The sequence below is a fragment of the Amblyomma americanum genome, chromosome 8 (genome assembly GCF_052857255.1).
Source record: "Amblyomma americanum isolate KBUSLIRL-KWMA chromosome 8, ASM5285725v1, whole genome shotgun sequence".
In the NCBI taxonomy this organism is placed as follows: domain Eukaryota; kingdom Metazoa; phylum Arthropoda; class Arachnida; order Ixodida; family Ixodidae; genus Amblyomma; species Amblyomma americanum.
Window position 1 is genome coordinate 63,343,074 of NC_135504.1, and position 26,336 is coordinate 63,369,409.

Genomic DNA, 26,336 nt, shown 5'->3' on the forward strand with positions numbered 1-26,336 from the left:
CCAGAAACAAAACTTGAATGTCATTTCAATGGCTCATAATGTGGAGCTCTATGCCTCCCCTTTTTAGCTAATTAAACTGCGTGCGCTCTCCCATTTATCCACGTGCCCCCAGGTGCAGCGCAACTGCGCATAACCGAACTGTGGCAAGATGTGGCATATGCGAGCGTTCCCACAATAACTATGATAAGGGCAGCGAAAGGGGGAATTCCGGCGGGAGCACAGCTGGTGCACGGTCACGCTATCAGCGGCCAGCACAAGCTATCGGGACATACAAGGACAACTGTATCAAGATGAAGACAGAAGACGAAGCACAGGCCCCAAAGATTGAATAGCTGTTTGGCGTGAGTGGTTGCTATGTGAGCAGCCTCTTTTTTTGTGCTGCTTTGAGCCCTTATCTGTGCCCCTTCTCGCCCTTATCTGGGCCCCTTTGTCCCATTCATGTCTAAGTGCGTTTTTATCTGCCCCACTGAAGTAATAGTAATCTGTTGTGGCCATATCATTGCGCTCACACAGCCTTGACCACATGCTCTACTCCGCTGCTACTTTCCGTATTGTGCCCCAGTTCAGCAAAACTATGCGTCTGCACAAAATCTAGTACTGGCAGTCGAGGGAGTGCAGACTGAACCATGGCAGCAGACGACGGACTCGCTGATACAAATATGCATGGACGAAAGCGACACATTGAAGTGGTCAGCCAGGGAATATACGCTACACTGGGTGCCAAGGTACCAGACATCGACAAAGCATCTGGACGGCACATCTGGACGGCCTCCCATATGGAGCGCGGGAGACGCGGCGACACTTGAATCGAAAGGAGTGTAAGACGTGCCAGGTAAGAGGCAGGAAAGGCTCTTGAAATCAAAATTCCTCTTCGCCTGTTATGACCGTTCACGGTTAATCTTTTTTTCCTTTTCTGACACAGCAGCTATGAAAAGCATGTACAACGAATGACCGATTTCCTGAAAACCATGACAGCACTCCAGGCGCAGAAGGTTTTCACGACTCCTGCACTTTGGCGTTCGTTTCTGTTCGGCACTAGTGCCACGTTTCACCTACACTGCTGAACTGGCGCTACATTTTTTTTGCACCGCTATTAACTACAGTTTGTACAACTCAAGAACGAAGCGGCTTTTCCCCGTCAAAGGACCCCCTTCCAGCCAATGGCGTCAGCCGATTCTTATGACCCTGCTAGGGTGACAGTGCAAGGAGGAAACTATCCTCGATCGTGGAAGGAGGGACTGTTCCCTTTCATCGGCCACTCCCTGCATGGTCGTGCTAGAGCGTGCATGAGAATCGGCCGATGCTAATGGCTGGAAGGAGGTCCTTCGACGGAGAAAAGCCGCTTTGTTCTTGAGTTGCATTCGACTGCAGTTCATATCGTGCAGGGTGATTCAAACGGACCTATAGGGTGAGGGGTCCAGGATAAACTGGTTGGTTTCTTATGCTGATTGTAAGTAACCTGTAGGGTGGGACCATGGCTCGCAGACCCCGTCCCCTGCAAGAGAGACCTTCATTTGGCACCGAACGTGAATTTTAGCTCGAGCACTGGTTCGCCCCACAAGTGTCCCCCTTAATTGCTATTAACCTTCCATGGTTGCTTCTTTTGTACATAAAGGAGTACAGACACACAACCTTTGGCAGAGTGTTTTCTTTGTAATGATGCGTAAGGCATTACACGTGGATTACCATGTGGTGTTCTACAACCGCTAAATAATTTATGACCGAATTTCTTTCTCCTGCTGATTTGGTTTCAACAGCTTAACGTTGTGACATCTAAGTATAATCGCGGCTCCATCATTTTAATTCGCTAGAATGCTAAAGCCAGCCTGCCTCAAGAGCTGGAATGACAACGAATTTAGAAGCAGCGATTATATCGCAGTTTTGCATGCTTAAAGTGACTTATAAACTTTGACGTTACAGTCACCGTGCCATTGTTGAAAATGAAACATGATAAAAATGTGATTATAAATTATTTAGTGGTAGTAGGCGAATACCACGTGAGGATGCGTGTATAATACTAGCGTCTTCCGCATCATCGTATAGAGAAGAAAGCATGCCACCAAAATTGGGTGTCTACAGTCCTTCATGGGAACTTCAAGGCGACCTTGCCGCATACGATATTTACTCGAGTAACTTGCGCACTTTTTTCTTCTTTAAATCGAGGCTTCAAAAAGAGGCTGCGTGAATTACGCGAAACTTTTATGAAAATGTCCTAAATACTGCTACAAAAGTCATAACGCACCATATATACTGTACTGCAGCCCATACTATTTTCCATCCATCCAGCTTAAAGCAAAAAACATGCAATGATACAATCGCGAAGCTAGCAGGCAAAGGAGATAACGGGCGTGATAAAACGGCGCCCTCGCGCACAATCCAAACAGCAATTGGTTCGTTAGTTTCGGATTGCGGCGCGTGCGCAATTGTTGTGGGAAAGCGACCGTCAGCGCGAGCCGTCGCCACTAGCACCTTTCAGAACCATGTTCGCAACCGCACACGGTGATGCGGCCATGCCAATCTTCCCAAGCCTGTCTTGCGTGCACCCACGTACAGTAATCCATACACCTGCTTAGAGCGCTCGAGCAGCGCGCTCTCTTCATTCTTCACAGTCGCCGTCACCTGGCTGGCCAGAAATAGCTTTTAAAGACCTGAGGAGTTAATGGCAATGCACATGCGCGATTCGGTTTTGTTTCCAGTGCTTTAGAGGGGTCTGTGGACGAATGCAGATGCTGGTGGTCTGTAGCAGCAGAGTGCAAAATATGAAAGTAAACGTTTCTAGAAAATCCCGGTAAAAAGTTGTTGGTGCGCAAATTATGGTAGTATATGCAGTACCTCCCAGTCTGATGTGAAAGAGGAGCCGTCCCTGAATGCAGAATGTGCGTAGGTGCATTTATACAGGACAAGCGGCAGGAGATGAATCAAAGGCTCAATTCACAATTTTGGGAGGAAGATGACCATCACTGGATGCAGTATCCTGCGATAGGCATTTGGTTCAAAGCTCGCCTTCTGGCCGCAGTGTAGGCACCTTGTATAGAGATCATGAGCTGCGGCTAAATATGCCAGCGCCAAGGTACGAGGGGTACGACAACAAGAAATCTGTGCGATTTTCTTTACGAATTGGAGGACTACTAGTAGAACTTTAAATTGCGCTATGCTGACGCATTTACTGCCTACCGCATTAGTAGGTTCTGCCGCAACGTAGACAGCGGCCGTTAATAACAAAGCAAGATAACACAGAGCGCTTTCGGAAAGAATTCTAGCCGCCTGAATATTTCATCCGCGACAAAGATGAGCTTTGTGCCAGAACGCAAGGCGAAAATAAGGGCCCACTTTTGCTTCTACGCAGCTTCCAAGAGGTGCACAAGCAAGAGGATTTCTGATTACCCGAAGCAGATAAGATGATGCCATCCAAGGTCCCAGCCCCTATCTCAGGCGCCGCCGATTCGACGACTACGATGAAATGCTGCTAAAAGCGTCTCGCATCGAGGAGTCATTCCTGGCAGAGCCACAAGCCACCTCCCCCGATTGAAGACTCCCTCGAGCCATCTTGTGCATGGCTCAGATCCTCGGCCGCACAAGGCTCGGTGTCCCAGCCCCAGGTCGATTCGCCATCAAGGGACGCGCCTGGCTATCAGAACCCAGTTGCCCCGGTACACTTGCAGCCGTCTCCAAAGACAAACGGCCCTTCCTGGCACATCACTCTAACTGCCCAGCCATTACTCCAGGTAAGGGCCGAACTAATGGTGATAGTTCAAATTGATTTCCAGTTTGCTTTCGTTGCGGAGGTAGTTGCCACTACACGAACCAGTACCCGAAACCGGTCATGAGGAAGCCTCCTATGGCAGCTACAGATGTTCCCACGGTGATAGGACCCAACGAGTCTGCCTCCTCCGGGAGCAGACTGAAGACACTGGGCGGCAGGCCCAAAGAGGACTGAGGGAAAATAAGAGTTTTGGTTGTCGCATCTTTTTGCTGCCAGAGAGCAAAGCAATGGAAAAACCTCTTCCAAAGCGGCGCACGTGGAGACTGGGCAAGAAATGGCCCCTCCCGCCCGAATCATCGCAAGCATCAATAGCGGCGGCCTGTCCTTCGTCAAGGCCTTCCCCACCTGGAGTGCTGCTTCAGGACTTCCGAAAAAGTGGTAAGCGATATGCAGTCAACATTGTCTCAATGCTGCCCACCTTGATTATGCACCATTAGGTGCAGGTGAGAATGAACGGAATAGAAGTGTGTAGCTGCTCTTTCAGACACTGGCTCTATACTGTTTAAGGTGATCTCGTCAAAAACGCTAGTGAGGCGAGACATCTACAGCTGCAAAGCATAGATGCATCTTTGCATGACATATGCTCACACAGCACTCACAACGTCAACAGCCCATTTAATGGTACCATCAACGGGCGAAAGCTAAGGCAGCACTTAACCTCGGCAGACTCTCCTGTCCAACGATCTTGGCCATAACTTCATAGCTAAGGCAGGAATCATGGTCGGTCTCTATTCGGGTACCTATACCCGTACGGTGTGAATGCAGAACCATTCAAGTTTGTGATAAAGTCGCCACAGCCGCCGCCAAATTCGTAATAATTTGCTTGTCAGAAACGTCTCCTCGGTCCTCGCGACACAAAGTGGTATTCTCGCTGTCTTGAAGTCTTTCACAGGTTCACCGGCAAAAAGTTCCATAATCAAGGCGGCACTTCAGCCTGTCGCCACAATGTTCACAGAGGCTCCTGCAATGCAGACTCATAGGATCGAGACTGGCTCTGCCTGTGCACTCCGTTGCAACCAAAGTCCTCGGAGCACTCACGAGCGAGCACTTCTGGATGGTGCTCTCAATGAAATGGTGGCCACAGGTACAGCAAGACCTTACAAAAGGCTCTGGGAGTTTCTCATTGTTCTAGCACTTAAGATGGCATGGCACGGTTATGTGTCAACTATCAGCGGTTGACTGCTATAACAGCCTGAGACTCGTATGATTTTCCATTAATCGACGCTGTTACGTGGTCATTTGGGTCAACGAAGTTTTTCACTACTTTTGAATGTAGCAGGGGTTTTCTCTAAATCCCGATAGCCCAGTGTGACACTGAGAAGATCGCATTTACTTCCCACCGGGGACTGTTAAATTTGTGCGACTGCCTTTAGGATTATGCAATTCCTCTGCAACCTTTCAGTGTGTAACGTACCTATATTGTGCTTGGAGAGCTTAAATAATTATCCGATGGCTTACATGGATGACATGGTAGTGCTTTCAGAAAGCCTAGAGGACCACTTGGTTCACCACTGTTTTGCTACAGGCCTCAATTTGGCTGCTTTTCTGCACCAGTTCAGGTGGCGCAGAAATCTCGTACTCGATTTGCAAGTGCAGCTAACGCCACCTGCACTATGACACACAATCTGACGTGCTGCACGATTTCTTCTGCACTAGCCTCCCGGCGTGATCTCTTCTTGTGCACGCAGTACAAGGTGCTGGGCTCACTTCGTAGCATACTGCTCCGTGCGGCCATACTTGTTTTGGCAAATTGCTTTGAGATGCTAGACGCGGCATCTGCACCATGCACAGGTGCAATGACATGCGTACGTGAACGAAAGTGCACGTGTGTGAGCATTTGTGCCTTCGCCTGCAACAAATTGGCTGACAGGTGCACTGCGCATAGGTTCTCCCTCTGTCCAGCCTGGCACATAGTTCTACATATTTCTTTTTCGCGTGCAATAAAAAGATTACACACAGCACGATGGAACGTCTTTGTATAGGAGACACAGGGTGAGTACTGTTGATTTTTAATGCGGGTGATTGCAATGTTTATGGTTCGCTGCGACTTGACTCATACGCACCTCTGCTTACAGTAGTGACTGGTTTTGAGGTCGCCAGTCAGTCCCGCCTTCAGCTGAAGTCTGCCCATGCCTTTGCCCACCAGTCAGTTTCTGAGTCATTCCGCCACCACCTTACGTTGACAGTGAATGCAAGCAGAGTTCAAATTGGTCAAAGATATCGGGCACCTCTTTTCTGCTGCAATCGGCGGACAGCTGGAGACATTTCTTGGGCAGAACGGCAACAGCCTGAACCGCACGTAGCAACTCTCTAAGGTTTCGCGTGACAGTCCCTTGACTGAAAGTCCATGTTCAGTTGCCGACCAATTTTTCGGATGCCAAAAATTAGGATATGCTTGATTATTAACTGTTTCAGGGCACCACCATTCTCCCCATAGGCCTGTAATGTATAACTACTGAAATTTAGGACACCTTGTAACCTCTGGTTTGATTTTTAGGGACATTCTTTGAGCCAACTCTATCGACAGCACTTTCCCCCACCGACGCCGACCGAAGCATGGTTTGACCCGCTGAACGCCATTTTTGTTTCCAAATGAGCCTTATTGCTGCTTGCTGTCCCATGAGGTGATGCTACTCCAAATGCCCGTTTCTGGCTTGTGACGGCATCGAAGGATGCTTTGGGCCGCCGCAGTGACTTGGTGGTTATGGCGCTCGGCTGCTGACCCTAAAGACGCAGGTTCGATCCCGGCTGTGGCAGTTGAATTTCGATGGAGGTGAAATTCTAGAGGCCCGTGTACTGTGCGATGTCAGTGCACGTTCAAGAACCCAAGATGGTAGAAATTTCCAGAGCCTTTCACTACGGCGTCCCTCATAGCCTGAGCCGCTTTGGGACACTAAACACCTACAAACCATAAACCTATGCTTTGGAGCGCCAGCGACTTCGTCCAAAGCTAAGTGGTTTTGGTACTGGTTCGTTCCTGGAAGGGTGCTTTTATACACGCTGTAGGGCCAGTAGCTTTAAACCGCGGTAGACGTAGGGAGGCTAGCGGATGTAGCAGAATAGTGTGTGTCATAGGGCTTTGTTTAGGTATTTTGGCGGGCTTTTACGTTTGATGGTCGACCGGACGATGGGTCAGCAAGCTAGGAGAGCCAGGGTGGACAAGGAGCTAATGCAGTGCGAGGAGTGCTATTAGGAGTTGGTGTTATTTGGACAAGGCCGATTTCGAGAGTCTAGCTGATGCAGAGGAGGCTAGCTTCATGTGCAGGCTACGCAAGAGATCAGAGGAGACCATTTGGACGATGGACGGGGAACGGGCAGCTAGGATAACGGAACTCGAAGGGGACCTGAAGGTGGAGCGAGACGAATGAATTAAGCTAAAATCTTGGGTCGCCGAGTCGCTTAAGGGGGAGAGGCCGGCTCAGGATGACCTGTTAGAGCGAATTGTGGGCGAGATGAATGAAGAGCAGGCTACAAGAGCGGGTGGAGGCACTCCAGTCAGAGCCAGCCAGCGGGAAACTCCAGGTCAGAGCAGCGCAGCTGGAGGACAAGGACAGTGTGGTACACCAAAGGTCGTAGTGCTGCAGGAGGAAGGTAGCGGCCACATGGAGACTCCACGACCCTACAGCACGTTTGCGCAGCAAGCTTTCAACAGCGGCAGGCGTGCGCGCTGTTGATAGGAACATGGCGCCATCTGGCACACCCAGGGGGACCTGCGCATATGCAGTGGCGGGGCACAGTACGTGGTAGCGCTAGCGGTATGCACTATGCTAAATGTATCTAGTGGCGTACGGTGGCAGCAAGGTCAGCTAGCGGGAACCTGAGGGCAACAGTTGCAAGCAGAAAGCGAATGGTTAGAGCGTAGAAGGGTCCCAGTGGTGGGGGACTTGAATGTAATGACGGTTGAGGAGGGCATTATAGCGAGTGAAGGCGGACAGGGGGAGGCCCAGTCAGGGAAATGCACAGTAGATGCAATGGCCAAAGCCATTGGTGGTGTGGGACAATATGGATAATGAAAACCTGTTATCCATGCTGTTGTCAATGATATGCTGAAGGGGAGGAGCCAGAACCTCAAGAGACTGTGCATGTCATCATATGCACAATCTGAGGTCCAGGGCAGTCTGGCGGGATGAAAAGGAAGGTCGCTGAAGCTAACCGTGCCATTAGGGTAAATGGACATTAACATGGATGCATACAAGGCTGGCTCCCACCCTTTTGCACAAGATGGCATTCACTACAGTGGTGCCACTGTCATGAGGGTAGCGGATGGTAAGGTCGCCAGGCAACAGCTTTTTCTTGGAGGGGGGGGACAAGTGGACCGCGGAAAAATCAATGTCGCTGTAGACGTTGAAGAAAGCGAATCATCGGCAGCGTTTCCAAGGCACTAAGTTTAGTGGAGAGTTTGTATCCGTCATTTTCACTGTCTCTGCTGGCTGAGAAGGCTGACAGAAGTGCTAATTCGTCCCGCTGCCAACAGGAGCGCTGAAAGCGCATCCCTCGCGAGCATAGAATACAGGAGCTCATGCTAGAAGTAGTGGATGAGTACAAGTATCTTGGGATGTGGATAAATAACGGTGCTGAGTATCTGACAGAGCTTGAAAAATATGTAATGAATAAAGCTAGTAGGAATGCAGCTGTCAAGAAAAAGAGGGCACTGTGGAATTACAGTAGGTATGAAGTGGTAAGAGGGATCTGCAAAGGGGTGATGGTTCCCAGCCTGACTTTCGGCAATGCAGTCCTGTGCATGACACCAGAAGTTCAAGCAAGATTAGAAATCAAACAACGCAGCGTAGGGAGGCTAGCTTTAGGAGCACATGGCAATGCACCAAATCAGGGGGTACAGGTTGATATGGGAGGGACGTCGTTCGAGAGCAGAGAAGCTAGCAGTAAGATAGCATTTGAGGAGCGATTGAGAAAGATGGAGGAAAAGCAGTGGGCTAGGAAAGTTTTCAGAGACCTGTACATAAGGAATGTTGACACGAAATGGAGTAAGCGAACCAGAAAATTGACAAGCAAATATCTGGACAGCAGTAGGGGGGCAAATCAGCAATCGTCGGTTAAGAAAAAGGTTAAAGAAACAGAGAGAGCTCTGTGGAAAACAGGCATGCTTATGAAATCGGCACTGGGAATATACAGCATCTTTAAACAGGAAATTGCCAAAGAAAATATTTATGATCACTGTAGGGGAAGCTCTTTGCTATTTGAGGCCAGGACGGGAGTTTTGCAGACTAAGACATATCGAGTCAGATACCACGAGAGAGACATGTGCGTCGCGTGCGGAGAGGAGGAGAAAACGGCTGGACACTTGATACTGTTCTGCAAAAGGGCTTCACCCTACAGTGGAAAGCAGCGGGGCTGATTTATCCAAGGCATTGGCGTTTAAGGACAGTAAAGAAAAAGTAGATTTTAAGTGGGTAGAGGTAACCAAGTGGACGTTATATGATCGGTGGCTAAAATCAAGACAAGAGTAAAATTTCACAAGTCATGTCCAGGTGGCATGAGCTGCTGCCCGATTTAAAGGATTCAGCCTTATCCATCCATCCTCATCATCGTTCTGCTTGTTGCGGTATAGTGGCTACAGCAGTTCGGGTCTCGGCTTAGTCGCCTAATCCATATTAAGGCAATCCAGTAGCCATGTTTATTTCTTCACTTGCAACTCTGCGAGTAGGCCACATTTTTAGTTTGTCTGAATGAAGTTGGCGTGATGGTGCAGTGGTGTTTGTTTTGTGTGCTGTGCAGAAGTTGTGGTGATCCAACTCTTTGAACAGAAATATTGCGTCAGGCGCAGAGAGCCCATGCAGTCTGCACTGGGGAATGCTGGCAAGCGTGGTAAGTATACCACAATAGCAAATAGCAATGACGAAAAAAGATTGCCATTGCTTAGGAACTGCAGAGCAGCCGGTCTACGAGCGCAGCTGCCCTGGAATTTAACATTCCAAAGCAAACGGCCTCGGATTATATGAAAAACAAGACCAAGATTTTAGGCAAAGCAACCAAGTCTTCTTCCCTCTTGGAAAGAAAAAATTTCAGACTCCAGCCACCCAGAGCCACGATGACGAGATAATTAGTCAGGTTTCTGTTGCTATTGCACGCGGACCTTATACAAGCAGTGAGTATGCTTTCAGCTGCCTATTGTAACTGCATGACCCTCTCAAAGATTCAGGCTGATCCAAATGCGCGTAAACGGAGCAGCGTACAGCAGAACATTCACGAGCTATTTAAGCCAATTGCCGAGCCCGAATAAGCAAGTAAAAATAAAGAATTTTTTTTTCTGAATCTTTTTGGACATCTGGTTCGGACTTCTGCTCTGTCTCCGTGAGGCCCGATTGAACAGCTGGTGACTATTTCATTGTCACCTCTAATGGGGTACCCGCTGACTTCGGCGACTGTCGACCCGCGCGCCACTGTGCACAACGCAGCAGAAAGGGCGGAGTAAAAGTCTTCTTAGCTTTTTGAATTGACAAGTTTCATGGCTGCTGCCATGACATGCACCACTTCCAGCAAATGCACAGCGTTCAAGAGAACTAGCTCAGTCTCGCACAAACATAAAACCATGTGACAAACACTAACACAAGGCGGCAGCAGACGAACGTTCCTGGACTTTTGCGCGCTATTTGGCCGCTGCACCGAGATCACTATTGTCATGCTACGCTCGCGCCGCAAGAATTAGAACTGCATTTGCATGGCACTTTCACGAACAGGTGCAAGAAGTGCAACGAAATCAAGGAGGCCTAACGAATGCAGGATGCAGGCATCCCCATCAACATATGCAAGGTTCAGCTGGTTTCAAGCAGGATCAGCATCGTTGATTTTATTGTTGAGCAGGGCATAGTATGGCCAGACGAGACTAAACGACAGGCCCCATTGGAGCTTTCGCGACACCAACAGACATCGGGAGTCCGCCGCAGCTTTTTGGGCATGATGGACTTTTACCGCCATTTTCCATCGTCAAGCATGCTTTTTCCCATGGTTCTGAATTACCAGATCACAATTATTCTAGGTACACTCGGGATCTTTCTCACCACCTGGCCGGTACCCTGAAGGAGGCCAGAAAAAACTAACCTCGCCCACCTAAAACACTGAAAGTGCTCCGTCGCGCTCACCCACTTAGTGATGCGACAAAAAGGTTTGCAGCCTCCCTTGCTACGCAATGGAATGGTCCTTACGTGGTAACAAAGCGAGAGTGTCTGCTGTCGTACAGACTTCGTAACGTGCAGGGTGATAGAGATACCGAGCCGTTCAACATGGCCAACCTCCGAGCATTCCACAGTCATTCACAAACCACGTACACGCACGTGGCCCTCCCATTTGTACTGGAATGACAGCGGCGACTACCACGCCACCTTGACTGGGGCTTCTACAGATGCTTGCAATTGCGTGCCTCAACAACCACAGCACACCATTTCATTGTTTTTGTGCTCTTCCCTTGCCATTTTTTTTTATGTCTCTGGAGGTGTCCCCTCTGTGTGTGGGGAGGGGTGGGGGGAGGTATGAGGCTCTACAGCTCCTTTTTAGCCATTTAAACTGCACGCACTTTCTTGCTGTCATCTAAGTGCATGCGGGTGCGGTGCAACTATGCATGACAAATGTTGCTGGCAAGATGTGGCATGTGATCCCTGTGGCGGCAACTTGATAAGGGCAGCGAAAACAGCACGCGGGGGAATCCCGGCGGGAACGCCACTGGGGCATGGTCTTGCTATCAGCACTTGGCACCAGCTGTCGGGATATACCCGTAGGATGGAGTGGCGCCTTACCAAGATGGACAGAAAATGGAAGTGGCATCCCTGAAGATGGAATAGCTGTTCGGCGTGAGTGGCTGCTGCATGAGCAGGCTGGTTTCTTGCCTGCCACTTCGTCCCTTACCGTCTGTGCATTTTTATCTGCCGCGCTGAGGTGTGAGCACCCGTTCTGTTGTAACCATAGCATGGTGCTCTCAACCTTGACTGCATGTTCTGCTCCACCTTGTTCCATATCCCTTTGAAAGCGTTGATTTGGTCTGGAATAAACCGATGTCCTGTACTGATTGTGGGCATGTCACTCCTAGGGAGGGACCGTGGCTTGTGGAAACGTTCCCTGGAAGGCGGGGCCTTCTGTACTCACCGCAGACACGGTAACCTCATGAGGCCAAAACAACACTAATGCTACATTTTGCACAGCGGGGCACGTGCAAGGTTTTCTCACGTTGACATACACAAACATATTTCAATGACTTAGACTGCACGCTCTGACACATTACTCGTGCCCGATTTTACTCTGTGTTGATCACTTCCCGTGTGCTTTGACCTAGAGCATCCGCCACGCCTGCATCTGGAGGCTATAAATATACACTCCCTCAAAAATTTATATACAGTAAAAACTTGATGTAATGAAACCCAATTTAACGAAATTCCAGATTTAACGAAGATATCCCAATTCCCCTTCAGGTGCCCTTAAGGTCCAATGCTTTGACTGACTCAAAATAATGAAACAAATTTTGGCATCTGTCCCAATGTAACGAACCTTTTCGCGAAGAAAAAAAAGTGAAAACTAATTTCTGGTCTATTTTTCTGGTCTATTTTGTAGAGAATGTCCCCAAATTAATTGATGCAAACCAACGGCCACATTGCAGAGCACCTTTGTCCCGCTTTTACCAATCTGCACAGCACAGAACGACACAGCCGGTCTGGAGGGGAGCGAGCGCTTTTTGCAAGCGCACGGCCGTGAAAACGAGATAATTTTGAGTTGAGTTGATCAGATGGTGCCAGGGGCAAAAAACTTTCGTGTCGCATGCCATAGATGGCGCTGTAGCGGTTTCTTCTGTGGATATCACCCCGTGCTTTCGGCCTTCTTTCTCTTTCCGTTTCTCTTTGCGAAAGTTGTGTCATGTTTGCCAAGCTCAGCTTGTTAGGCCTACAGCACCTACAGTCAGTCTAGCCTTGCTACGCGTGGACGCGGACGTGGTGTGTGTGAGCAAGCGTGCCGCTAACTCTACTGACTAGCGTGCCGGACATGAAGCCCCACAAGAAAAGAAAAAGGCTTACCCTGGACGAGAAAGCAGACATAATTAGTGCTCTAATGAGTGGACAAAAGAAATGTGATGTGGCTGCAACACATGGCATTCGAGCCAGTACTCTTTCTACCATATTGAAAGCGAAAGATGACATCCCCCGCCCGCGCTACTTCATCGGGGAATCTCTCCCACAAATAAGTGCAGAAGACTACTTCCGAAGGCAAGGTGGAAGAGGCTCTCTATGCATGGTTTATGGATTTGCGGGCAAAGATCCCGGTGAGCGGAGATCTGCTCCAACAAAAAGCTAGCTCGTTCGCGTGCTTGCTGGGTGAGGACGAGTTCAAGGTAAGTCCCGGCTGGCTGTCGCGCTTCAAAGAACAGTACGGCATCGTCGGCAAACCGCTCAACAGTGAAGCAAGCTCCGTGAACATGGATTTAGTCGGTGACTGGCTGTCGAAAAACGTGCCCGACATTCTTGGAAAATAAGCTCCCAGCGACGTCTACAGCGCTGATGAGAGCAGCCTCTTCTACAAGATGCTGCCGAAAAAAACGCTCACTCTGAAGAGGCAGGGGTGCCACAGTGGTAAACACAGCAAGCAGAGGATGACCCATTTGCTGTCAGTCACCTTGGATGGAACCAACAAACGAGACTCATTTGTCATTGGAAAGGGCGCGAGACCGCGATATTTTAAAGGCACAAAAAAAGCTTCCTGTGAAGTATGTTGCGAACTCAAAAGCTTCTATGTCACGTGCCAGGAGCCATGTAGTGAAATTGGCACCCATGACAGCATGACAGAGACATGCGCCGTCAGAAAAAGGAAAGTGTGCCTGTTGCTGGACAATTGCATGGCTCACTACAAGCCAGAGGTCGAGCTGACCAGCATGGAGCTTCGATACTTCCACCCAAACGCAAGGTACGTGGTTCAGCCTCTGGATCAAGGAATTATTAACAGAGTCAAGTGCACACACAGGAGATGAGCCATTGAGAGAGTTCTTCTGAACCTGGAGCTGAAGCGATAGACAAAGATCGAAGTTTTCATGGCAGTTGAGATGGTGGCGGCGGCTTGGAGAGTAATGAAGCAATCGGTAATTGTCAACTGCTTCAGGGCTGCTGGCTTTGACATGCTAGGCTATGAAACTGCCGAAGCTGCCCTGGACTGCGTGAGCGCCATGCATCAGCACGAAGATGCCTGGCAGTATCTACGCTCAGTGGATGAAGTGCCCATAGAAATCAGTTTCAACGATTATGTGAGCGCCGACGCAAACACAGTCACGACGGAAGTTTTGGACGACGCCAGTACCTCGCGGCTTGTAGGAAGCATGGAGGGATAGGCGGCCGAAGATGTTGACGATGACAGTGACGATCACGAACACGGTGATCACAAAGCTCCCGTGCCGACACCGGGCCAAGTGATGGGTGCCCTTGACCTGCTGCGGCAGTTGTAAGGATCACAAGAGGGGACCGAAGACGAGCTGGACGCACTTCAGACTTATGAGAAATCCGTGCGGCCACTGCTTACGGAGCGCACGCAAGCAATGATTACAGACTTTTTTTTGGCTGGTAAATAAATTAGTCCCTTGGGGCCCTTCTTGTTGCGGTAATAATGTCTCTTTCTTTTCATACGCGCTAGCGGTGACCGAGAAATGCATCACGTGATTTAACAAAGTTCCCGATATAACAAAATAATTTGCGGCTCCCCTCAACTTCGTTAAATCGAGTTAAATGCAGAGGAATCGTAGCTCATTACAGTACAGATGGACAGGTCAAACAAGGAGAACACAGCAGAAGAACTGACTCTCAACTGTATTTTTTATTCGAAGAAATGCCACCTGTATACTTTTTCCAACACAAAAATGAATAAACCACGAAGAGAACAGAATAGGCCACCCACCGTACACCTGGTGCATGTCCTTGTACCCACCTGCAGCTACTGCGAGCCTGCACTCTGCTAAGATAGATTTCATGCTGGGTCTCTCGCAGACAGGTAAGCAAAAAGTGCACACTTTTTGGAAGTGTGAAAAAACACACAAGAAACTGATGGCAGCTGACAGGAATGTGAACCATGCTTCTTATCGCACTTAAAGAATGAAGTTCCTTGACCGTTCATGCATTATGTGAAAAAGGGAAACCATTTTTTAATTATTTGTTTATACGTTCCAGCTCTTTTTTTCTGTCTTGCAGTTCCCCACTTTCGCATCTCCGCTGTTGTACCTTTCAAGTTAGTTTCTTTCTTTGCTAGCTTTCTTGCTGCTACACAGTTGCGGGTGTGCTTCGTCCTGTGTGCGTCTTTCCAATCCACATGCGCCATGCTTCCAAAAGATATGAACATACGCCAACTCACACAACAGCTCTCAATTCAAGTGGTAGAAGGCGATTGAACGGTGTTTCAAATGCCTATTTCGTGCACTCGTCAGAGGCATGTTACAACTGCGCAACCACTGGGACGCTCTTTACTGAACTGTATGCATCCGCAGAAGGCCAACTGCGAGTGCTCCACATTTCACCACTTCAAGTCAAACAAGATTTGTTACAGAACAGAAACGCCACTGCCTGAATGGGTCGACTGAACCCTTTGTGGCCCAAAGGCAGTGCGAAAGTTACCGCGCCACACACCTCATAGACGTGGCTGCCGGCTGACTGTATGCAGACGTTGGCCACGCCCTGTTCTTCGTGCAGCAACCACAGGAGCAGTGGCACCATGATGAGGAAGAAAAGGGCGACGGTGAGGCGCTTCCGCCGCTGCTGCGACACCCTGTAAAAAGAAACAGGGCGGCACGCCACGTACAAGTGTGAGTATTCAGCTCTTGCAAAGCTTGGCTATGCAAATCTGAATTGCAGATAATGTATGTATCAGTCAAGGAGAATTACGCCTAGCTGAAGGTATTGAGCGATTCTTCAGCAAAATGCGAAGCGAGACATGCTGTAGCGCAGGGGGCCCTGGACTGATTTTAATCACCTGCCGTTCTTCATGGGGACACTGAAGGAAAATAACAGACAAGAAGCTGCACTGGACTCCTCTAACCCTTCGGCAACTCTGACAAGTGTTTTCTCAGTGCAAAGAGGTGACTGTATTGCTGAGAAAATCCCAACTGATGACCCTAATTTTCTACCCTCGCGAACTGCTAGAGTTGTTACGCTGTTTTTATGGTGTGCATCTTTCCAGGCTGTTGGCGAATTAGAAAAAAAAAAATGGTCGGCTACCAACCAGATGGCCCTTTCTTGCAACCTTTGCGATATGATGGCATCATCACACTGTTTAAGAAACTTTGTGTGCCCTCTAAACTCCTGATGCCCTCATTTTTTGGAAAGAGCCCAAATGACCCCGAGAACTTGCCACATGATAGCTTCACGCACACAGAATGGGTGCCATGGGAAGCAAGGAATGGTTCGCATTCCCATAGCTTAGACAGAGTCGTTACACAGTTTCTTTATTTTGCCGACATGAGAAAAAGATGAACTAATCACAGCTGGCAAAGGTTCCCCTTGACTGGGTGCAGCTAAAGAAATTCTCAAGCAGCACTGCCACACACATTTTGCTTTTATATACTTTCTGGCTTGTACGAGATCCATTCTTGATAAATAAAATGAACTTTAGCCATCTTGACATACCAATCACTCAAGCTAGATGGAGTTAACACTCCCTTTTAGTGTGCTTTTAACATGCAGAGACTGCACAGCACAAGAGAATTTTTGCAGTTTGCTTCCACTAAAATGTGGGTGCTGTGACTGGGATTTGAAATAGGCACATGCACACAGTGAATTTCCAGTTTTAAAGTGAGAAATTATTTTCTTCTAATAATTTTGAATCAATATTTTAGAATAAAAGTGAACACTATGCAACCGCAAACACAGTAGCAAAAACTGAAAGGCGATTAAAACGTGTAATGCGACACATCCTGTTGCAAGGGCACTTTTCCAGCAGACAAACTCCTTTTGCCACACCGCTACCTCGCCGACATTCACACTACGCGTTTACATTAAAAAGAATTTAGAGATCACTGCTGAGACTGCATTAGAGAAATGCGAAATCATTAGCGTTTGCCGCGATGTTGGTGGCTCCTAGTTGACACCTTTCTACACCAACTTACCCACTCCGTTAAGATTTGACTGCCAATCTTCGACCTCAGATGCAACCACTCAGCGATGTGTACTTTTCATTGCTGTACTCAGATTGGTTTTAGGTGTGATGTCATCAGGCGTATGGATGAGGTCACACGGTCTCACTAATTACCAATTAGCCAGGTTAAATTAACCAATTAATTATGGTCATTGATTAATGACATGCTAATGAACGATGAATACTGACACACCGTTCTTATACCAAATGTCACACACACTCGGCCATGACTGCTGATGCCACTAGCTGATGACGTCACATCAGGCAACACGTTTTGTGTCCACTTTTTGCGGGCACATCAGCTGCTGACATAGCCTAGTAATGCTTTAACATCCTAAAGCGAATCGGGCTACGAGGGACGCCGTAGTGGAGGTCTCCGGAAATTTCGACCACCTGGGGTTCTTTATGTGCACTGACATCACACAGTACACGAGCCTTTAGAATTTCGCCTTCATAGAAATTCGACCGCCCCGGCCGGAATTGAACTTGCGTCTTTTGGGTCAGTAGCAGAGTACCACAACCACCGAGCCACCGCAGCGCGTCAGATTTCGCATTAATATATTGAACTGCATGGAGCTGAGCCGCCAGCCCAACAATGTTTGTTTTGCCATCAGCTGATTAAGCAAGCCCCATGTAACACTCCGCAGAATGACCAGCACACATCTATTAAGAGAGACGGTTTTTGGCGGTGAAATTTTTTTTTTTCGCATAGAGCAATGAAATTCGGCATGCTCGTTGGAAAGTCTACAAAAAATAAAATTTCAATATCTTACACTAGCTTTGACAAATTTTTATGTGCTTCACTGCTATACCAAACTTGCAAAAAGCCTCCCGTGACAATCCCAGTCAATCACGGATATTCGTGGCAGGTCCGAGTAAGGTCCTAATCTCCAGTGCCAGGCTGGGCTGTCCGTAGGGCATTCCTACGAACATCCATATCCAGATGTACGCATAGGAGATTCTGTGTATGTCCGAGGGGCATTCATTACCGGATGGCTGGCGGACATCCAGGGGCAAATGTCAGGACTATCCGTAAATATCCTGCTACAGTCGGATACAACTTAAGTCTGCAGTGAAGCTCCGCCAACATTTAGGACCGGCGCACAGAATTTCTCCACGACAAAAAGTAGCCTGTTATAACTTCTCTCGTCACCTAAACAAGAAGCTAATCACGAGAAAAAAATTACAAGCTCTAGAATTTTGATACCTGGCTTGTTTAATAAAGTCAAACATTAAGCAGCTGATTTCGTTTACTTTTGTGACTGGCTAGTGGAGTAATACAGTATGCCACGGATCGTGGCCCAGTGTTAACTGCTATTTTTTTAAGTTGTATCCTTCTATAGGGATGTGAACTTACGACATGGCATATGTATTTTGTTTTCCCTCAGACAAAAATTGAAAATAAATTCTATTTTGCAAATGACAAAACTCACTCGATCACATTTCTAATATTGGGAGTAATTGATTAAGACCACTCGAATATTGCATTAATGTGAAAGAACCTGAACTGATAAAAATGCGTCTTTCTGGTGCCAGTGCTCACAATTAACACCCTTTTCTCCTCCAGCATTCCTTCGAGGTAACCAAGGCATGGAGCTGTGCATGCTGCCGTCCATGAAAACCAACTCGTAGCAGGGGCTGACGCAGAGCGACAAGCCTAACAGTCAATAGTTGCGGCGCGATTACCTTAGCGTGAGCGTCGCATTGTTTTTCTCAGCGCCGTGCTCCTTTTGACCTTTATTTATTGTGCTCCTCAGGCAAGAGGCGTTACAGAGGGGGAGTGGAAAAAACAATAAAATTACAAAATTTACAGCACAGAGAAATTTAAATAACACCTGAGTATACAATGCTAGCTATGGCTTTGCGGAACATCTCGTAATTATTAAGGTCGGCAATATCTGCGGGAAGGTGGTTTCAGTCGTGTGAAGTACGTGGCAAAAATTAATGAGAAAAATATTTGGTATTACAAGAATCAAAACGACTTTATGAGGATGATCAGTACGATGGGATACATAAAATGAATGTGAAATAAGGCGACCGTGCAGTATGGGGTGATGGCACAATTTGTAAAACAAAGCGATACGAGACACTTAGCGACGAAGTGACAGCAATGGAAGAGAAAAACTAGATTTCATTGTAGTTATGATTGCAGTGCAGCTGTAATTAGAATGAAACACGCAGAGTTACTTTGAACCATCTCAAGAGCATTAATATAAATGTCATAAGTAGGATCCCAAACTGAAGTTGCATACTGCAGTTTGGAATGAATTAGTGTTTCATATGGCAAAAGTTTCAAAGAAGGAACGTTGAAAAAATTGCGACGTAAGTAACCTAGCATGCGATTAGCATTGTTGATTACGTGTTTGATGTGAAGAAACCAGCTTAGGTTATCAGTGATGGTAACGCCATGGTATTTATATGATGTTAGACTCTAAAGAAATGTTATCCATGTAATATGAAGACGGGGTGGCAGATTTTCTTGAACGCGCATGACTTTGCATTTGTATTTTAGTTGCATTGACCATTTCTTGCACCAGTTGGCTACAGTGGTAAGGTCAGACTGAAGTAGACAGCTGTCATTAGTATTGGTTATTTCTCCAAAAATAACGCAATCATCTGCGAAAAGAAGGATATGAGAGTTAACAAGAGACTGAAGATCATTAATGAAGATAAACAGCAAAAGAGGCCCAAGGACTGAGCCTTGAGGAACGTCTGAATGCACTTCAGTAAAACCGGAATTAAAACCATTAGCGGTAACAAACTGTGAGCGATTAAGGAGAAAACACTTAATCCATTTCTGTAGATTAGGATCAATATTAAGGTTATTTAGTTTCAATAAGAGGAGTCTATGACAAACCTTATCTAAAGCTTCACTAAAATCTAGGAATATACAGTTAACTAGTGATGATTGGTCAAGGATACGGTGTAATGCATGTGTAAAACATATTAGTTGAGTTTTGCATGAGTAAAATTTTCGAAAACGATGTTGTGCCAATGAGAAGAAAGCGTTTGATTCAAGAAAATTAACAAGATTTGTAAATATTATATGTTCAAACATTTTGCAACATGTGCTAGTTAGAGAGATGGGATGATAGTTGAGGGGAGATGTTCAGCTACCTGACTTGTAGACTAGAATCACCTTCCCAAATTTCCACCCTTTCAGTAGGATAGATTGGTCACAAGATTGTTGGAAAATTTTTGTTAGCATAAAGGAAACATAGGCTGAAGTGTTTTTCAAAAATTTAGAATTAATAAGATCACAACCTGGAGCAGAATGAAGATTGAGGTTATCAATAAGTCTAACGACACCAAAAGTATCAAATAATATTGGTGGCATAGTTGCATAGTGGTGATTATGAGTTGTATGTAGGTGTGCAGCAGATATGACAGAAAAGTTCTCAGCAAATGAATGTTTAAGAGTTGAGGCAACAAGGTCTGAAGGAATAGGGTCACCAGAGTAGTCGGTCAGGACGATATTTTCATCAGTCATGGGATTAATCACACACCAAAATTTTCTAATATTTGTTGTGAGCACAGACGGAAGAATCTGTGACTGAAAGTGTTTCTTTGCGTCTTTAACTGCCTGCACGTATGCCTCAGATGCAGCTGAGTACGAAGCCCAACGTTCTCTAGTGGGGGAAAGCTTAGCGATATAAAGTCACTTCTTTTTATTGGATAAGCGCTTGATATGATTGCTATACCAGGGAGCATTAGTATGATTGATGATGGTGTGTTGAGGAATGAATTGTTCAGTGAGCTGGTTTACCTTGGACGAAAACATGTTCTAGTTAGATTAAACAGTACAATTGTTGAAGCCATCAAGCAAAATGTCAATAAAAGAAGAGAGTTCAGTGTTTATTGCCTGAAAATTGGCTCGCTTATAATCGCGTATCACAGTTACCTTTTTGTAAGATTCTGGACAAGTTGACTTAATGGAAAAATTAAGGAGAACGTGATCGCGACCAGGCAGATAAGTTATAGGTGAAACTATTGCGGGTCGACTAATTAGGATTAAGTCTAGAGTATTGGCAACATTAGCTGTCAGTCTTGTCGCTTGCATGCACATTTGCTGTAATGATAAAACTGAGCATACATCCAAAAATTCACTGGCTAGAGACGAGAATAGCAACAAATTGGGAATGTCGGAGCTCCAAGTGATGTTGGGAAAATTAAAATCACCTAGTAGAAATATCGGAGATGCGGGAAAACGTGCAGTGACAGAATTAATGACATGGTGAAGTTCATTGCAGAAGGTGGGGGAGGAAGAATGGTGGGCGATAGCAGACTCCTATCATGGCTTTTTGGTGATTAAGCGTAATTGCTGCCCATACCATTTCTAAGTCAGTCTGAACATGCACACATGATGAAGTGATATTGTTTGAAATCGCCAGCAGCACGCCTCTGCCTCTCTGTTCCATGATCACAACGAAAGAATGCAAAACGAAGAGCGTTAAGAAATATCAAAATCCCGGACATGCACGGTTAGCCAGGTTTCTGTTAGAGCAATAATTTTTGCAGAGCCCGTGCCGATAGCTGATGATAATGAGTTATATTTGTTAAGAACACTTCTGATGTTAATGAAAAGAACTGATACAAAGGCTTTAGATGCCCGACCACTACCCCTCACGGGTGCCTAGAATGTGCTCGGTTTGCAATCGGCTGCGGGGGAACCAGAGCCTGTCCTGCGTGTCGCAATGTTAACAATAGCGTCCGTGGCAGAGTCATACATGTAGCAGCTGTCGCTAATACGCAACTTGTTGTAGTGCAATTTGTGTTTTGGGGCACCGGGTTGGATTTCAGCAACTTCAAGAACCTTTTACGAGCGACTCTTGTTGCAGCTGAAAAGTCTTCAGTAAGGGTGATTTTAGTGTCCTTTAGACTGTTACGTTTAGCGAGAATGGAGTCTTGTTTTCCAATTTAAAAATTTACCTATGATGAGGCGACATTTATTCGGCCTGAAAACTCTCGAGCGATGCACTCGTTCGAATGCACACCAGGAAGAAGGGGATCAGTTAGACATTTGTTAAGAGCAGAAGTTAGCTTCACTTCTGTCTCTTGCCATGTCTTATCAGAATCTAGAATGCCGTAGAATATTAAGTCATTACGTCAAGACCTGTCGTCATGATCGTCTATTCGTGTTTGCAAAGTGCTGACTATTTCAGAAAGTTCTTCAGTTTGGGTTTTTATGCTGGAAACTTCATGATTGAGTTCTTCTAGCTTTTTGTAATTTTCTTCCAGTACATCTAGACGATTCTGTGATTCCGTGATTTTGCTGCCGATGTTCTTTTGTCCGGTTTTAATAGGTTTAACATCGGCTGAAAGCACTGTTTGGGTTTTACAGCTTTGCACAGACCGTGTACGAACATCTTTAAGCAACAGAAAAATAACTCATTTGATCCGCAGAATCAGAGGGCAAAGCCTCGATGTCAAGAAGCGAATCAGAGAGCAGGGCTGAGGGCCCGGGGTTGCTCTCAATGCCACCGGCGCATAACGACCAGAGGGCCATAGAAAAATATCCGTAAAAAACTTTGCTCAGTACCCATGCACACGGGAACAGCACCAAGCATACGGCATTACTCCTCCTCGCATACAAAGGAAGGTTTGTACCTACTTGCATTGTAAAGGGGAAGCATTTGAGCGTCTGGTCAAAAGAGCTGTTCCCGTGTCCACTGAAGCGGTAGGGACTAAGCTAGCTTCTTAAGTACTTCATTCCGGATGATGCCGCTGTCGATCCGGGAAGTTGCTTGAAGGTGAGTTCGAGCAGTCCAGCCGCACACAGTAGGGGCTTGAAGGCATGCAGCGAAAGCAGCATCCCATCATTTGCACAGGCGCGAGCGAGGTCCGATGCCAGGGGTGACAAAGCCAGGGGTATCGCATCGCAGGAGGCGGCCGATAACCAAGACAAGAGGAATACAAGCCATGCCTGCATTGTAAAGGGGAAACGTTTGAGCATCTGGTCTAAAGAGCTGTTCCCGTGTCCACTGAAGCGGTAGGGGCTGAGCTGGCATCTTAAGTATTTCATTCCAGATGATGCTGCTGTCGATCCGGGAGGTTGCTTGAAGGTGAATTCGAGCAGTCCAGCCGCACACAGTAGGGGCTTGAAGGCAGGGAGCGAAAGAAGCATCCCATCACTTGCGCAGGCGCGAGTGAAGTTTGATGCCAGGGATGATGAAGCCAGGGGCATCGCATCGCAGGAGGCGGCAGATAACCAAGGCACGAGGAATACAAGTCACACCTACATTGTAAAGGGGAAACGTTTGAGCATCTGGTCGAAAGAGTTGTTCCCGTGTCCACTTGCTGCAATGTGCGGTTTGTTTGTTCAGTGATTGCATGGCTGTTTCTACAAATGTGATGTGTCCCCTACGCGCTCGAAAAGGCATTTTGCACCTGAAGCTCTCATGAAAAAGCTCCGGTGTCGTACCCTTGCTGAGACGCCGATGCTTTGTTGCTTCGGATTAAAGAGGCGGCCTGGTGTTATCACTTGCGAGGTAAGCAACTGTGCTTGAAAGTCACTTTCAGGATGCTGCTGTGGGATGAGTGAAACGCATCAACGCAGTTGCACTCTACTGCACAACTTGTTTGCACTGGAGTGGAAGTTGCAAGCATGACACAATAGCTGCCGCAAGCACTTTTGTGGCAGCTATCGTGCCTGTCTTTTGCTCTACACTGCTAAACAAGTTGAGACAGGGCGTAGTCACATGGCATGAATCTCAATGCAATTGTACGTATGTTCATAATTGCGATAAAACAGAATGCGCGACAAGCATAGTGACAGGACGGTGTGTATTTTGCACTGATTCGCAACTGAGTTTTTCTTATTTTCCTATTGCCTTTGCTGTGTGGATGTGGCCCGCCTGCGGAGTGTATTGGTGCCTAAATTATGCCACGTCATGGAAAGCACAGGTACCATAAAAACCGGAATATATGTCAAACTTTTTTGAAAAAACCATGGCCAAAAGTCGACCCCCCTCTTATATACCGGTCATTGGCGGAAAAACTACGAAGTCTTGTAACAATAGGCGGCTGAAGTCAACTACGCAATCTTGCAACAATAGGCGGCTGAAGTCAACAGCCTCCATCACCATCGCCATCAGCAACTGCACGGCGACGTTCTGGCACCGCCATTTTGCGTTTCCATTGTTGCAAAGCTATTCTGGTTAAATGCTGCTTTTTCACGTTTTGTTTCAAAATAAGCGGAAGCCGAGAGCAATTCACCGTGGCCTTCAAGAAAAACGCGACTGAGTACACGGAAGCTCACAGCAACCTGACGGCACAGCGTGAATTTAGAGTATCCGAAAAGAGCATTCAGTACTGGCGGAGGCAGAAGCTGCGTATTACAACGTGCAGCAACCAGAAGAAAACGTTTCGTGGGCGGACCGCAGCGCATTCAGAATTGGAAGGAAAGGTTGCACAGTTCGTCCAGGAGCTGCGTGCAAGATCGCTGCCTGTGACTGCAGAATGCATCCACGTGAAAGCGGTAGAGATAGCGCGTCCCTCTGGACTCACAAGGGCGCAATTCAAGGGCTCGCCATCCTGGGTGCGGCGATTCATGAATAGGAAGGCCTTTGCTCTATGGCGCCGCACTTCTCGATGCCAGAAACTGCCCGAAGAATTTGAAGAAAAGCTCATCGATTTTCAGCGATATGTAATTGCGCTCCGGCACCAACGTGACTACATGACAGGACAGATCGGAAACACCGACAAAACGCCAGTGTCGTTCGACATGACCTCATGCCGGACCGTTTCCGAGAAAGGAGCTAAGCAAATCAAGCTTCTAGCAGTGGGCAACAGGCACTCACTATTCACTGTAATGCTCGCGCGCACAGCCGATGGGAAGAAGCTGCCCCCTTTCATCATTTTTAAAAGAAAAAAATTGCCGAAAGAGGAGTTTCCACGCGACGCCATGGTCCAGGGTTTCATGAACGAATTATTAATGCTGGAGTGGATCCAGCTCGTCTGGAAGCGGTGACCTGGTGCTCTCTTTGAGCTAGTGAACATGCTCGTTCTTGACTCGTTTCGAGGCCATCTCACAGCCAACGTAAAGCGGGCCCTGTGCGGTGGCAAGACCGACCTCGTGGTCATCCCTGGTGGACTGACATCTGTGCTGCAGCCACTAGATGTTGTTCTAAATAAGTCGTTTAAAGATAGAGTGCGCTAACTCTATAATGAATGGATGCTGGGTCCGTATTCAGAGTTTGTGTCATAAAAATCGTCATAATCTGCCGCAGCGGCCGCACCTGATTGGTCGAAACGCCGGAAGCTGATATGGTGGTTCAGATGCAGTGAAAAGGGTCAAAGAAATCGGACAGTGACGTCAGACACATACCGTATGCTCCTCTAGCAGCAGATGCTCAAGGACAGCAAACATGGCGGCGCGCTCTGAAGCAGAGCCTCTCGCTTCGAAGTTAACTCGTCGGTGTTACTGCATTTCTCGGCACGTCAACGGGCTATAAACTGGGTACGGGACTTTCGCTTCGTCTTATCTTGCTAATAACAAATTGGATGGACGATAAATTTGGCCAGTTTTTTTATTTCGAGGGACGATTCGGTAGCTTCTAGGCCTAACAAGCACTGGTTTGTTAAAGAAATTGTTCTCTCCATTCAAACCGGATGGCGCCACTATTACCACAGTTATCGTCGTCTGCGTATGTTGAATTATGTAGCAAAAAGCATATATGACATGCAAAACACTTCCGTTTACTGCGCACAAACATGTATTTCCTATTCTAGAACTCTCTATTAGCTGTTGAAGCGTCCTGTATCACAATCATGTGTAATGTGTGCCAGTGTGAAACTGCTCATGTGCACGTATGGTCAGCCGCCAGCGACGTGCTGCTACAACGACACGTTTGACATGCCAGAAGTGGTTTTTGGAGTCTCTTTTCTCAATAGCCACGGTGGTGTGGCTCTGAACTGAGCTCGCGAGTTAGCTTGCAAGTTAGTTTCTGGCGTCAGTGTGGGCATGCCTGCGCTTCGTGCCATGGCGAACTTATGAAAACTTCGTCTGCAAAGCCTCCCAACACATCTATAAAGAAAATCACAGCAAGATTTTTTAGCTCATTCCTTTTAATTATTGGTGGCAGGAAAATTAAAAACCTTTCTGCGGCATCTCGCAGTTCTTGCAGTGCCTGCATAAAAGGAATGAAAAACTAAATTACAGTCTGTCAAACTATCCGATAACCGCGCCAGCTTACGTTGAGCGATGTTGCAGACGGCAATTCGTAACGACCTCTTGGTTCAGCACGGCGCGGAGCACGCATTGTGCAAAGAGTGTGTGCATGCCACAAATTTTCCTCTCCGTTCCCTTTTACCCTCAAGATAAATGCAAAATGCAGTGTTGTGTGAACAAGCTAGCTGGTTTCTATTTACCACAGGTGATCGATGGCTGTAGCGGCTGACTTCGATCACAGAGAAGCCATGCGTATTGCGTACAATATTTTCTTTAAGTACACCTCTGGCCTTTATGGTA

General features: G+C 47.2%; 2 protein-coding genes across 5 annotated transcripts in view; one reads left to right on the forward strand and one right to left on the reverse strand.

The window, feature by feature from the left end:
• LOC144101785 (uncharacterized) overlaps positions 1-26,336 on the reverse strand; it is a 72,077-nt gene that overhangs the window by 22,252 nt on the left and 23,489 nt on the right. For all 4 annotated transcript variants that reach the window (XM_077634998.1, XM_077634999.1, XM_077634997.1 and 1 more), the window contains exon 7: positions 15,364-15,502. In XM_077634998.1, the coding sequence (XP_077491124.1) occupies positions 15,364-15,502 (139 nt within the window). The remainder of the gene's footprint in view (positions 1-15,363; positions 15,503-26,336) is intronic.
• Positions 3,406-4,811, forward strand: LOC144101787 (uncharacterized). Its single transcript, XM_077635000.1, has 3 exons — positions 3,406-3,725; positions 3,982-4,141; positions 4,646-4,811. The coding sequence occupies exons 1-3, from the start codon at positions 3,554-3,556 to the stop codon at positions 4,677-4,679; spliced, it is 366 nt and encodes a 121-aa protein (XP_077491126.1). The 5' UTR covers positions 3,406-3,553; the 3' UTR covers positions 4,680-4,811.

What these genes read in the sequence shown, in the direction of transcription:
- LOC144101787 (XM_077635000.1), top strand. Translation starts at nt 3,554, where the DNA reads ATGGCTCAGATCCTCGGCCGCACAAGGCTCGGTGTCCCAGCCCCAGGT. An exon ending in CTGCCCAGCCATTACTCCAG is followed by an intron (nt 3,726 to 3,981) that starts GTAAGGGCCGAA and finishes TTGCTGCCAGAG; the next exon opens with AGCAAAGCAATGGAAAAACC. An exon ending in TCAGGACTTCCGAAAAAGTG is followed by an intron (nt 4,142 to 4,645) that starts GTAAGCGATATG and finishes GCTGTCTTGAAG; the next exon opens with TCTTTCACAGGTTCACCGGC.